This window comes from Prionailurus bengalensis, chromosome B4 (genome assembly GCF_016509475.1).
Source record: "Prionailurus bengalensis isolate Pbe53 chromosome B4, Fcat_Pben_1.1_paternal_pri, whole genome shotgun sequence".
Classification (NCBI taxonomy): Eukaryota; Metazoa; Chordata; class Mammalia; order Carnivora; family Felidae; genus Prionailurus; species Prionailurus bengalensis.
The window spans coordinates 15,799,747-15,814,765 of NC_057358.1; the positions used below are offsets into that span (position 1 = coordinate 15,799,747).

The 15,019-nt window shown below is 37.5% G+C and overlaps 1 protein-coding gene across 1 annotated transcript in view; it reads right to left on the reverse strand.

Annotated features, from left to right (window-relative positions):
* CUBN (cubilin) overlaps nucleotides 1-15,019 on the reverse strand; it is a 276,911-nt gene that overhangs the window by 199,574 nt on the left and 62,318 nt on the right. Inside the window, exon 22 of the mRNA XM_043564676.1 lies at nucleotides 14,793-14,923. Within this exon, the coding sequence (XP_043420611.1) occupies nucleotides 14,793-14,923 (131 nt within the window). The remainder of the gene's footprint in view (nucleotides 1-14,792; nucleotides 14,924-15,019) is intronic.

Here is a 15,019-nt window from a genome sequence, read left to right on the forward strand (position 1 = left end):
GAGATCGTGACCTGGCTGAAGTCGGACGCTCAACCGACTGCGCCACCCAGGGGCCCCAAGAGTTTTAACTTTACCCATTCTGTCCATCAGACTCCATATTTACTAACCAACCCGCTCAATCTCCTGTGTCCTTCGAATCTGAGATATTTTCTAAAGAAAATCTTGTTTTGGGGAGCCTGGGTGGCTCAGTGGGACAAGCGCCTGACTTCAGCTCAGGTCGTGATCTCGCCTTCCGTGAGCTGGAGCCCTGCGTCCGGCTCTGCACTGACAGCTCAGAGCCTGGGGCCTGCTTCGGATTCTGCGTCTCCCTCTCTCTTTGACCCCATCCCCTACTCCCACTCTGTTTCTCCCAACAATGAATAAATGTTAAAAAAGTTAAAAAAAAAAGAAAAAAGAAAATCTTGTTTCAATGCATTTTTAATGTACTTTATCTTTGATTGTATCTAGTAATAACATAAATCTAAGGTCCAGGAGTAGACACAAGCCTCCTAAAAGGTGTTGAGGGAGAATGAACTATTATATTTCATTATAAGTAAAAAAAAAAAAAAAAAAGAAAAGGAGGATGTTTTGATGTAGAATTTCCCCATTTGCTCTGGATGATCACACTCAGAAAAGAGGCAAGGAGCCACTAGCATTGACAGCAGGATGCACAGAAAATAGTACATGTTCCACTACCTATGTATAATGTTCGAAGTAAGAGACACTCATCAAATAATTGGCTTCCTCTATTTTAAAACGTTTATTTATTTATTTTTGAGAGAGAGAAGGGGGAGGAGCAGAGAGAGGGGAAGAGAAAGAATCCCACTACCAGTGCAGAGCCTGGTGGGAGGCTCAAAAACTCACAAACCTTGTGACCATGACCTGAGCCAAAATCACGAGTCAGACGCTTAACCGACTGAGCCACCCAGGTGCCCATGGTTTACTCTATTTTAAATAGCAAGCAAACAAGGCTTTACTTTATTGAAAAAAAATTTGAAAGTGATATTTAACTTCAAAGATGAATATTGTATACTTTTATGTTTTTCTATAGTCTGCCAAGAAATATCTCTTCAAAGATCAAGGAAGGCAGGAAGGCAGGAAGGGAGGAAGGAAGGGAGGGAGGGAGGAAGGAAGGGAAAAGGCAAGAAGAAAGCAGGGGGGGGAGGAAAAAGAGGGGCAGAGAGTGAATGGGGTTGTAGAAATGGCATATTAAGTATTTCATATTCGGAATGAATATTACTAAGATAAAAATTCATGGATCAAATGGACATTAAATGAAGGTTATGACCCGGTCTCCCTGAGCTGACAGAACCAGCAGACTCGTTGACCACCCCCACATTCACATAGCTTTAGCCAGTCAATTAAACGTCTAGAGCAAATCTGTTTGTCAACTGTTCTTAGAGATAATGTTCCTTCCTTACCCACTCTACTCCCAGAAGGGAAATACAATTGTATTGAATATTTCTAGTGCAACTTGCAATTAGTCTGCAGGAGAATGGTTTATATAATCAGAATCTCATGTAAAGGAACCACTTCAACAAATATTTGAGAAGTAATGATGCATAATTTCCCTGTACCTTTGTCCATATGAAAGTATCTATTGTGGCACAATTGGTTGTTTTTCATTTCAGACTGAAATTCTGATTTATTCATTAAGTTTCTTTTCTTTTGCTGGCACAAAAGTAAACACAATCCCTTATGAAATGGTCCTCACACTGTTTACTTTGTTTGAAAGTCTTTATCTAACAACTTCCTCTTCGACCCCAACAAGCCACTAGACAAATAAGCTCACGTATCATTTAAAGCCAAATTCAATACCACCACCTCTGTGAAATTTTTCCAAATCGAGCAGAATTAATTTCCTTGTGCTCGATAAACCTTTAGGCAAATAGCAATTGGAGCCCCCGAAATATCACATTGTAATTGTTTTATGTGAGTACATTTCCTCCACTATGTTTGGAGCAATTATTAGCAATTATTAACTACCACTTACTACATTATCTGGCCCATATCTAAAAAATATTTGTTAAAATTATATTACATAATGTATTGAAAACTGAGAGGATAGGACAAGTGTCTAATTTCTTCCCATTCTCTCTACCTCCATCCTTTTATTTACCCCCTCTACTTTTCTTACCTCCTTCCTATCCCCTCTCCTGGGTAGGCTGAGATTCTTTAATATTTTATAATGCTTATTCAGTCTAAACTATAGACATCTCTGCTTCCAGCCATGACAAATAAACTAGTACTAAACTAGCCCCTCTCCATAAAAACTGTGAAACTGGGCAAAATATACGAGGCACTGGGCAATGGGCAGTTCAAGATTGTGATCCTTGGCACAAAGGAGGTGGGACTCTATTTCCTTGACTCTTTACCTGTGTGGAATTTCCTGATCCCAGCAGTTTGCTGAAGTGCAAGTAGTCAATGACAGTTCTGTTGAGCTGAGGAAGCAGGGATCAGAATTTAGGGCTGTCAAAGGAGCTGGAACTGCAGGGACATATTCCAGCAAGGAAGAACTATACAGAGAGGAGGACCAGACATCTGTGTAAAGTCCCTTATGAATTCTTGCGTGAGCCTGGGCTGGGCAGACATGAGGTGAGACTTCGAAAGCCATGCCAGAGGGTAGCTGCTAATAGGCTGGAAGCTACAGGACAGGCAATGCTCCATGGGAGACTACGGAGTTCTCCCACTGTCAGAATCCCCCCATTTACATGCCAGGCACCCAGTTGAGACACAAGAAAGGCCCCACCTTAGAAATAAAGACCATGACCAACAGGAAGGCTTTCCTATCAATGTTTAGGTCTTAACAAGAACTGCAGGAGTGATAAAACTTAGAGCTTGAGACCTACCTAGTTTGAAGGGATTAGGAAATACCTAGGTATTTTTCACAAATACACCTTAACAAATAAAAAAAATACAAATCTACACAAGTACAAGATAATCAGCTAAATATTGAACCGACGTAAACTTCAGAGAAAGAGAAGAGAATCCAGAGTCTTCATAACATATCATTCACCATATCCAGTATAAAACTCAAAACCTGCCACTAATACAAATAAACAGAGTAATAGAAATCATGGCCAAGAAAAAAGTGCAACCTTGTGACTTGAAGATGGCCCAGATAATTATATTAGCAGACAAAAATTTTAATGCAACTACTAGAAAAATGTTCAAAGCCTTAAAGAAAAATATAGCCTCAATGGTAAATAGATAGGGAATCTTGGCAATACAAAGGAAACTATTAATAAAGAATCATATAGAAATTCTATAACTTAAAAATATACTAACCTGAAACTAATATAACACTGTATGTTAACTATATTGATTTTTAAAATTTTTTTAATTAAAAAAATGTTTTAGTGTTTATTTTTGAGACAGACCGTGAGCTGGGAAGGGACAGAGAGAGAGGGAGACACAGAATCCAAAGCACAGAGCCTGATGTGGGGCTCAAACTCACAAGCTATGAGATTATGAGCTGAGCTGAATTCAGACACTTAATGAACTGAGCCACCCAGGCGCTCCTTTATTGAAATTTTAAAAAGAGTAAACTAACTGAAATTTAAAAATGCATGTATGAGCTTAATAGAAACTTTGAAGTAGAAGAAAAAGTGTCATTAAACTTGAAGGTATACCAATAGAAACTCTTTAATCTGAAAGAAAAAAAAGAAAAAAATGTGCCAAAAACAGATTCTCAAAAACCTAGGAAAAAATACCAAAGAGTCTAGCACACATATAATCAGAGACCCAGAAGGAGAATAGGATGAAAATAGTAAAATAAATAAATAAATAATATATATGTATATATATAAAATATATAAATATAAAATATATAAAATTACATATACACACACACACACACACACACACAGGCTAAAATTCTCCCAAATTTGATTTAAAAAATCAAATTAGCTATTAGCTACAAGGAGTTTAGTCAATCCTAAGCAAGATAAATAAAAGAAAATCACACTCAGGTACACTAAACCATTGAAAAACAAATACAAGAAAAATAAAGGAGTTAGAGGAAAAATAACACACTAGATACAGAAAAACCATGATATGAATAGTAGCTGGATTCTAATTAGAAACAATGAAGGCAAGAAGAATATGGAATACATTTTTACAGTGTTGACAGAAAAAAAAACAATTATCCCCAAAAAAGTATTTTCAAAATGGGAATGCAAAAAAGACATCTTTAGACAAACAGCTGAGAACTTTCACCCCTAGAAGTCCTATACTACATGATACTAACAATGTCTGTCATGCCAAAGGAAAATGACACCAAAGGTAAACATATATCTAGAAGAAGGAATGAATAACACCAGAAATGGCAAACAATTGGATAAATGGAAAGACTGCTCTTCTTCTCTGATTTCTTTAAAAGAAAACTAATCACGTAAAGCAAAAACAATAGTAAGGTGGAGTTTATAATGTACGTAGAATTAAAGATACAACTAAAATAGCATAAAGAAGAGGGCAGATAGAATTCTACTGTTGTGAAGTTATTACATTTATAAAGAGAGATGTGTGTGAAATATAGTGTCAGTTATAAAATATAAAGTGTGCAGTGTGAAGTAGCAGCATATTTACTCTAAGGAGACTTACCGATAAGCTAACAAAGTATTTTGTTAGCCTCTGAGCAAACACACAAAAAAGAGGTATAATTAAAAATCCAGTGAAGGAAATAAAATGGAATATGAAAAATATTCTGTAGAAAAAAAAGAAAACAAAGTAGTAGCAAAAGAAGAAGGGTATCTATGAAAAACCCAAAGCTAACGTGATACTTAAGTAATAAAGGACTAAATGCCTTCCTGTTAAGATTAAGAACAAGGACAATATGTTCATTCTCATCTTTTCCATTCAACATTAGGTGGAAGTCCCTAGCCATTGCAAGAAGGCAGAGAGGGACAGAGAAAGAGAGAGAAAGAGAAAGAGAGGGAATGAAAAGGGAAAAAAAATATAGCTGTTCTTATTCACAGATATGACCATCTATATGAAATATACTAAGTAATCTATTAAAATGTACTAGAACTAATAACTGAATTTAACAAGATTACAGGATACAAGGTAAATATAGAAAAATCAGTTTAAACATTTTTTTAACGTTTTATTTATTTTTCAGACAGAGAGAGACAGAGCATGAACGGGGGAGGGGCAGAGAGAGAGGGAGACACAGAATTGGAAGCAGGCTCCAGGCTCTGAGCCATCAGCCCAGAGCCCGACGCGGGGCTCGAACTCACGGACCGTGAGATCGTGACCTGAGCTGAAGTCGGACGCTTAACCGACTGAGCCACTCAGGCGCCCCTAGAAAAATCAGTTTAAATGGCAGATATGAGCCAAACTGAAAATAAAATTTAAAATATCAATTATAACAACATAAAAAACATAAGGTACTTGATAATAAGTTTAATAGAAATATGAAAAAAAAACTATAGTGCAAACTTTAAAGCATTGCTGAAGGAAATTTAAAAATATTTGAGTAAATGGAAAAGTAAAATATGTTTATGGATTGGAACACTCTATTTCAGATGCTCTTTGTCCCTTATTTATCTATAAATTCAATATAACCTCCATCAAATTCCCAAAAGGTTTTATTTTGGTTTGGTTTTTTTTTAAGTAAATATTGGAAAGCTGATTCTAAAATGTATATGGAAATGCAAAGGATCTAGGATAACCAAAACAATTTTGAAAAATCTGGAGAACTTATACTTCCTGCTTTTAAGATACACTATTATATTACATAAATATTGTAATATAGTGTCCTATGGGAGAAGAGAGATTCCAGAAGCAGACCCAAACATCCATGCACAATTTGCAACAACAATGCAAAGGCAATTTAGTGCAAAAAAAGGAGAATCTTTACAATAAATAGTATTTGAACAATTAAACACGATTCATTCCCTTAGGCACATAATTCACATGGCATAGAAAAATTAACTCAAAATGGATCATAAACATAAATGTGAAACTTCAAACTATAAAACTTGTAAAAGAATGCATAAGAAAAGAAAATCCTCACTACTTTCGGAGGCACAGATTTCTTAGACAATATACAAAAAACACTGACCATAAAAGGGTAAAAGGACATAATACACTGCTACACTTCAAAATACCATTAAGAAAAGTAAAAGGCTGGCTGCAATGCATTTGCAATGCATTAATCTGACAAGGGACATAGTTATATGCAGAATAGATAGCATAAGACAAAATAAGGCAAATAATACAAACAAAAGTGAACAGAACTATAGACACTTCATAAAAGAAGATATATAAATTGTCAGTAAGTATGTGAAAAGGTCCTCAGCACTATCAGTCATCAGAGACATGCAAATTAAAACAACAACGAGGCACTACTACACAACGAGTAGAGGTTAAAAATGAAAAGATTCAAAATACCAAGTGCTGGTAAAGATGCGGAGAAAGTGTAATTCTCATTTGTTGCAGGTGAGAAGATAAAATGGTATGATCCCTTTGGGAAAAAAGCCTGATAGTTTTTCATAAAATTAAACATAGAATTATCATATGATCCAGAAATTCTACTTTTAGGTATTTTATCTAAGAGAACTAATGATGTAAGTCCACAAAAAAACCTGTACATCAAAGTTCACAGCAGGTTTTTTCATAAGAGTTAAAAACTGGAAACAATCCAACTATCCAAAAGTAAGTGAATGGATAATCACATTATGATATATCTATACAATGGAAGGCAATTCAGCAGTAAGACAAAAAGAACCATTTATAAATAGAACCACATGAACAGATTTCAGAAGCATCATGCTCATGAAGAAGCCAGGTATTTGCTTTTGAACAGAAAAAACTAATCCACAGTGATAAGAACCAGATCTGCAGTTGTTGAGGTGGAGCATGGAGAAGGATAGATCGAATGGCCAACAGATGCATGAAAAGATGCTCCACATCACTCATCACTAGGGAAATACAAATCAAAACCACGATGAGATACCACCTCACACCTGTCAGAATGGCTAACATGAACAACTCAGGCAACAACAGACATTGACGAGGATGCGGAGTAAGAGGATCTCTTTTGCGCTGCTGGTGGGAATGCAAACTGGTGCAGCCACTCTGGAAAACAGCATGGAGGTTCCTCAAAAAACTAAAAATAGAACTACCCTATGATCCAGCAATTGCACTACTAGGTATTTACCCAAAGGATACAAAAATACAATTCAAAAGGGTACATGCACCCCAATGTTTACAGCCGCAGTATCAACAATAGCCAAAGTATGGAGAGCGCCCAAATGTCCATCGATTGACGAATGGATAAAGAACATATGGTACATATATACAATAGAGTATTACTCAGCCATCAAAAAAAAAAAAAAAAACCCACGAAATCTTGCCATTTGCAATGATGTGGCGGGAGCTAGAATGCATTATGCTAAACAAAATAAGTCAATCAGAGAAAGACAAATATCATATGATTTCACTCATGTGGAATTTAAGAAACAAAACAGCTGAACATATGGGAAGGGAAAACCAAGAAAAAAAAAGAGAAGAAAGAGAACTGAATCACAAAAGACCCTTAATGATAGGGAACAAACTGAGGGTTGATGGAGGGAGATGGTTAGGAGATGGGCTAGATGGGTGATAGGTATTAAGAAGGGCACTTAAGATGAGCACTGGGTGTTGTATGAAAGTGATGAACCACTGAATTCTGTTTCTGAAACCAATATTGCACTGTATGTTAACTAACTAAAATAAAGATTAAAAAAATTTAAGAGATGCCTGAGTGGCTCAGTGGGTTAAGCGTCTAACTCTTGATTTCGGTTCAGGTGATGACCTCATGGTTCATGGGATTGAGCCCCATATTGGGTCCCACACTGATCGTGCAGAGCCTGTTTGGGATTCTCTCTCCCTCTCTTTCTGCCCCTTCCCTGCTTGTGTGCTTGCTCTCTCTCTCTCTCTCTCTCTCTCAAAAATAAGTAACGTTAAATTTTTTTTTTTTAAAAGGGACACTAGGATACTTTCTGGAATGATAAATTTATTCTATAAATTTAGAACGGTGTGGTGATTACATGCATATACATATTTGTTGAAACTACAGAAGAATTTTACCTGAGGAAATTATGAAATAAAATCTATGTTTTATTAAAAGTTTGAAAGTTGAATGCAAAGACAGGTTGAGTTCTCGAAAGGAAAGCCAATAAATAATTCAGATATCCAATAAATAATAAATAAAACTAAAATAGAGAAATAAAAAAATATTTTGAAGGTACATCTGCTATAAATATTAAATAGAGTATTTAATATTAAAGTTTGATTGTAGCTTCATGAGATTCACATGTCTTATTTTGTGGTGAGAAAAAACAAAGGTTTTCTGAACTTATCTATTTCTGGAGAGGTTAGTAACTCCTCTTACCTAACACTGAAGTCTATACAACGTTTGTGTTCTCTTCCCTTGACTGTATAAATGTCTCTTTCTAGAATAATATTAATCCTGAGATATATTTAATGCTAGGCTTTGGTTTTGTCTTCCACTTTGCAGTAATGCACAAATAATTAAAATTGGATAAATTTCCACAGAAGGAAATTCATGTTTTGCCTGATGTTTATTATATCTGGACAAAATGCAGACATAAAAATGCCTGTTCTTTATATCTCATGTTACCAAAGGAAAACTCATATCCAATGGCAGTTTGCTTTTTATCATGGTCTCACATTGAGAAAGAGATGAAGGAGAAAAAATACATTTCTTCCATCAACTGTTTTCCACTGAGCAAGCAATGGAAAAGCACATCTCTGAAAATCAAAAACCACTACCGACAGACCTCACATATCTTTCTTTTTGACCAACACCAACACCAACCAAACACAGTGAAGAAAGGAAAGAGAAAACACTACAAATGTCTTCTGTGAACCATTACAAAATCAGAAAACTACTTTTCTAAAAATGTATCTCTGCCTCCACTAAGCATTTTCAAGTACGTTTTAATAACGTAGCATTTGGTTCGTTATCAAAAAGGAAAATCCAAAACATAGATAATCCTCCAATCCACAAAGCAATGATGACCTCAGCCCCAGAGGATCTGGGATACAGGAAGAGGATGAACTGATCCTGTGGACAGAAGCATGTTTACCTTGGGAGACCCTAGATCAAGGGTAACTGTTCCACCACCTCCCTGCTTTGCCATTTGCAATAACTTATGATTATCCATTTATATCAGGGATCAATCTACACATGGTGCTTTCTGATATCATTTATGAGACTTCTGTGTCTGCATGAATCCATATGACCTTAGACCTTCCCAATATGTGCTAAATAAATAGTCAGCCTAGGAACCTTCACCTGCTTTCCATTGGCATATTTGGTTAACATTCTTCAAAGTAAAGACTTCAGGGAAGAAAAAAAATTCATGTTTGCATTCTCCTGAAGAAAAAAGAAGCCTCCTTAACCAAAATCTAACATTTTGCTACAATTTGCTCCTAGGTGGTCACAGCCATAGCTTTTTCTTTTCACTCACAGGTGACTGGTTTAAATGAATATGAATATAAGTTAACTCACTAACACAGCTATTGTGAAATTGTACTTGGGCTTCAGCAATTCTATTTTAAACCAAGAACAGTCATGGTGCTTTGCAGCTGTTATGTAATTTTCACACTGAATGTCTCAGTTAACCTTCCCCAACTATGTGAAACAGCCAGGCGTCCCAACGTTCACTTTTTAGAGAGGTGTAGAAAAGGGATCTGAGACTCCTGGAGGTCAAGTTCTGAACACCACTTAGTTCAGACATGACAAAGATAAAATGCAAACCCAGTTCTCCCTTTCCAAATCCTGTGCTCTCCAACAATGCCTGGTTCCTCCACGCAGGAAATGTCAATTTAGACATTAAGATGCGCAGAAGACTAGGAATATCACAATGTTTCATTTAGCATCTTCATTCTAAGGATGAAGAAACATAGTAGCTTAAGAAAAATCCCCTGAGCTGTAAAGTGCTGGGATACCTGCATATACAAAAATATGAGCACACAGTGACCAATGAGAAACTAAATCTTTAAAAGATCAATAGACTTATTAAAAACCTTTCCCAGAGGGAAAATATCTGACTATCTCATAGCAGAAAACACAGAATTCAAGGTGGATGGAAAGAATAAGAGAACTGGGTACTTCTCAAAAGCAGTGTCAAGGCTGGCCTAGAAGCAAGACTCGTGATTTCGCCATCAGCCTTTCTGTATCGTGGAAAGTACTTTCTGCCATGACCATTCCAGTCCAAGTCCCACTACATCTCACTTGTAACTCTATAGCAACTTATGTGCTAAGACTTAACTTCCAGAGTCTCTGAAGAACTTCAAAGTTTTATTAGAACCACCTGAATTGGTGAAAACCCACCCTAGACATATGTGAACCAAAGTGCTGGGGTGGGGGTGGGGCCCTGATACCTGAATTTGTAACCAGAAAATCCCACTCCAAGTTTCTTATAAACACTAGAGTTTGAGAACACTGCTCTACTGGACTGAAGTTTGAAAATAGAAACAGTATTCCCTATTGATTTCTTCTGAAGAAACCCTCTTTTGCCCTTTTGGTGATCACTTCTCAACTTCTCGCTCTTATATGCCACTTCTGGGCTCATTCCAGGGTGACTGATGAAAAACAGCCTTCAACATCTGCCTTGGGGTGGATGGGAACCCTGAACTGGGAAAGAGGAGGTTGGGAAAGCCCACTTTTAATCCTATGTTGATGTGGTTCTGATACTTCCTGACCATTTCCCCAGACAACTGTAAAATCCTGCCTTTTTTTTTTTTTGCAGAAAATATTAAAAGCTCATTACAGTCCTACCATACCTCTCTGATCTGAATGCTACCAGCCACACCATCCACAGTTCATCCAGAGCATTTTAAGAGCTAATCAGGACGTGATAAGACAAATGGATTAGATGTTGGAACTGGATTCTTTTGGTTTGGCTTCTAAACCCACTCGCTGTGTATTCTTGAGAGGACTTCACTTTCTCTCATTTAAAAATAAGAAATTAAAGTGGATTTGTGTTTGGAATTTTCAGACACACCATAGAAAAAAAAAATACATTTACATTGGAGGCCCTGGATGGCTCAGTCTGCTAAGCATCTGACTCTTGACTTCGACTCAGATCATGGTCTCACAGTTTGTTAGTTCAAGCCCTGCATGGGTTCTGCACTGACAGTGGGGAGACTGCTCAGGATTCTCTCTTTCTTCTTCTCTCTCTGCCCCTCCCCTGCTCAGTCACTCTCTCTCTTTCTCAAAATAAATAAATAAACCTAAAAAAAATGCAAAAATACATTTACATTAATTGTGCACACACATGGATATCACAAACAGATTTCATGAGGGAACACCAAAGTTTGTATAATAAGCTGATACTTTCTAGTGTATTCTTTTCTATTCCATACTTTGAGCAAATTTCATGACTGACTAATGAGTCATGAATGTTTTAGTGTTTGAAAAACATTGGAATAAGTGTTATATGGGTTTTTGTCTAATGTTAAAGTAGAAAATGAATCAAGTACATTTGTCTATTCTCCTGTCCCCTCTTGGTAGGATTATATTAATGCATATGCAGTAGATACTAATATAATATAAAATTGCAATTTAAATTAGTAAAGTTAGCTAATCAACTGCATTCTTTCAAGATTCAAATATCTTGTACTTTAAGAAGACATTTAAAACAGTCTCACAATCAGCTACTAAGAAATTCTTCACAATTTCTACCTATAAACATTTTACTTGTTCCTTTTTTCTTTGTACTTCCCAGGCACATCTGGATGCGGGCAGAAACAGGGATGAGGGAGGGAGTCAAAGTAATAACCAGAAACTGATCTCTTTCCTTCCAAACACATATTTAGGGGCTGACATCATAGCCCGTGGCATGAAATACAGATGGAAAAGTAACTGGATTCAAGTCAGGAAATTTAACCTTTATCAGATAAAGACAGGAAAGCTTTCAGCAGAGAAACTCACACCTGCTGTGAACTAGAAATCACCAGCCGAATATTGTCATTATTGCTCCGAAAATAACTTCGGCTAGAGCAATAAAATAGGACGAGGGCCAGTGATTAAGCCTCCACTGACGCTTTCTCCTGATACTGTTTTCTTCTACGGTAAATACAACAAATCAGACAACTGAAAAGAAGGCATCCCAACACCTCCTAGTTGCGGTGGGCAGCTCCCTGGGACTCGGGCTGCCTGGAGGGTGAGCCCACTGGCTAACCAGCAGGGGCCCCACATCAGCCTCCTGCGCCCAGCCCCTCTCTGAGCAGTCCTGAGGGGCCACCCTCAACAATTCACGACAGCCAATCACTCACATCCTGCCGTATGGGAACCTGACACAGGCTCTAAAGTGGTAAGTTGAGTCTGCCATATGGCTTCCTGGGTCCGTGGTCTGATTGCTGTTTAGAATATCTGACTGTGTTAGTCAGACCGATGAGTTCATCCAGTCAAAGGCAGGAGCACAGGGGCCAGCCGGGCTTGGCGAAGGACGGAAAGCAAACACTCCCTTGTCTGTGATTTCAGCCCTGTCTGGGCCGAACAGAGGCCAAAGTAATGATTATCACACAGGGAGGCAGATCGAAAAGTCTTTTGAGTTTGCCATGTCAGGGTCCCTTTCTCATTTTGTCAAATCTCTTTTCATGTGTTATCTTTCTTTGTTAGTTTCCTCTCCAGTTTGCTTTTTTCCCCCCTTTTTCTCAACTTTCTTGTATGTTACTGGTCTCTTATCTCTCTGAAAACCTTTTTTAAATTAAGGTCTAGCTTCAATAGCCTTCCTGCCAGATTATTTTGGTCACTCTTGGTTCTTACTGCACTCGCTGTTGCCCTATAAGCAAGTGTGGCTACGTCTTACTTTGCATATTTTCATGCATGGTATTTTCAGGAGGCCCCAACAGCATTGTATGTTATCTAAGACACAGCTAGTTTATTCATGCAGCAAATTAGACTTGTGTTCACAGTTGATTACGGCCAGGAGACATCACAAAGATGATCAAATCCAATCCCTTACTTAATTTTACAGATGAGAATTCAAGTGGCTTGCTCCCAATCCTAACCTAATATTCAGTGTGGTTTGGGCCAAATGTATGAGACAGATAAAACTACAGACGTATGGAAAATTGTGTGCACCCTGTAATTTCTTAAAAAGCCAATTTTGGTCAATGGATGTTAAACCCTTGGACAAAGTCCAGTGAATATATCAATTGCGTAACATAACCTATTGTAATTTCTGGGGATTCAACTCCCCTGCTCTCGAGCTGGATAATAAACTGTCTCCGAGAAAGGGGCCCTCAGGACAGAAGGGTGTATGATTCACTCACACTCAGGCTTCTGGAGAAATCTAAAGCCATACTACCCAAACACAGAACTTGAACTACCAGAGAACAGCAGTTTTGCATGGAATACAGAATAGTGACTAGCCACTCTGAAAAGAAATAACTGAGAAATTGGGAAGGGATTCTGAGTGAATGTTTTTTTTAAAAAAATATTTATTCATTCATTCATGTATTTATTTATGAGGGTAGGGATTTTAAAAGATAAGCACCTAAAGATCTCTGGAGGCAAGTCTATGTTACAGGGAGCATATCCTGCACAGGAAAAGCTTCCAGTACTTTCTCAAAAGAACATCAGTGAATCACATCATGCTGTTGGGGCAGCTCAGAGGCTATGGGATGCATGAGAAGCTCAGCCACCAAAGGTATATTCTAGAGCTACACTGGATGGCATTTTTGTCCAGTAAATATCTTTCTAAATATGATGCCAAAGACCAGACTCTCTAAAAGGGCACACATCCCATCTGGGAACATGAGCCTAATAAAACATGATACCCTCATGAATTCCTTGTGCTTTTGGGGCTGGGAGCATCTCTGGTTTACAAACTACCTCAAAGACCCTGCTTGCAGAAGATGTTTATTTCCCACACTGCACTTGCAAAGAGCAAAGTTAGGATGAGAATTAAATAACAGGAAAAATAATAAAAGAAATAAATGCTAAAAAGGTTCATTTTCATTAAGTCAAATTTAGAAATACATTTTTGTTAAGATATGTTCCATTTCCTGCCACAGGGTTTCATGTAGTACTCTTTTATTCTTATGTGCTGCTGTCCTTTCTCTAATCTCTTTTTCTTCTAAGTTTTTTTTTTTTTAATTATTTATTTTGAGAGGGAGACAGAGAGAGCACATGCACATGAGTTGCGGAGGGGCGGATAGAGGGAGGGAGAGAGAGAATCCCAAGCAGGCTCCACTCTGTCAGCACGGAGCCCAGGGCAGGGCTGGATCCCACAGACTGTGGCATTATGACCTGAGGCAAAACCAAGAGTCAGATGCCCAACTGACTGAACCACCCAGACACCCCCCTTTCTCTAATTTCTTAAAATTAGTATTTAGTCTCTTAAATAATTTTCAATTTTGATAGAATTTTAAGCTTGAAGGTTTAAGAACTAGCTCCCAAATTCCTCTCACCTAGATTTACTACATATTTGTATTTTGCCCTCATTTCTTTATCTCTGTCTCTTTCTCCAACTTACTCCCTTATTATCTGAACCAATTGAGAATAATTTGGAAACACGCAATGTCTTTACCTCTAAAAACATCAATGTATCATTCCTAAGAAGGAAAACATTCTCTGACAAAACACTGTACAATTATTATAATTAGAAAATTTAACACTGATACGGTACTCTGGTCTAATCATTATTTTTAAGAAGGAAGGTACTGGAGTCACCACACTCTTTTCTACACCAGCTTTCATTGTGCACCACGGGTTCAAAGATAAAGTCTTCTCATAGTACTATTTTGTAAGGAACCAAGTTGGTACCAAGGAGACGATGCTGTTTTGTTACCTGCTGACACGTCAATTGCTTCATAGTTTATTAAAAAGCCTTCATATGCAAGGTCGGAGTCAGCCACAAATACAAGCATTAATGCATTGGTACTGCTGGTAAGAGAGGGCGGGACTGATTTTCCACAATATCTGTGCGAAACCAAGAAGGAACAGAGGTTTAAATTTTTTTTAGTATACTTGAAATGAGGTACCAAATATTAGGACATGTAAAAATAAAAATAGTAT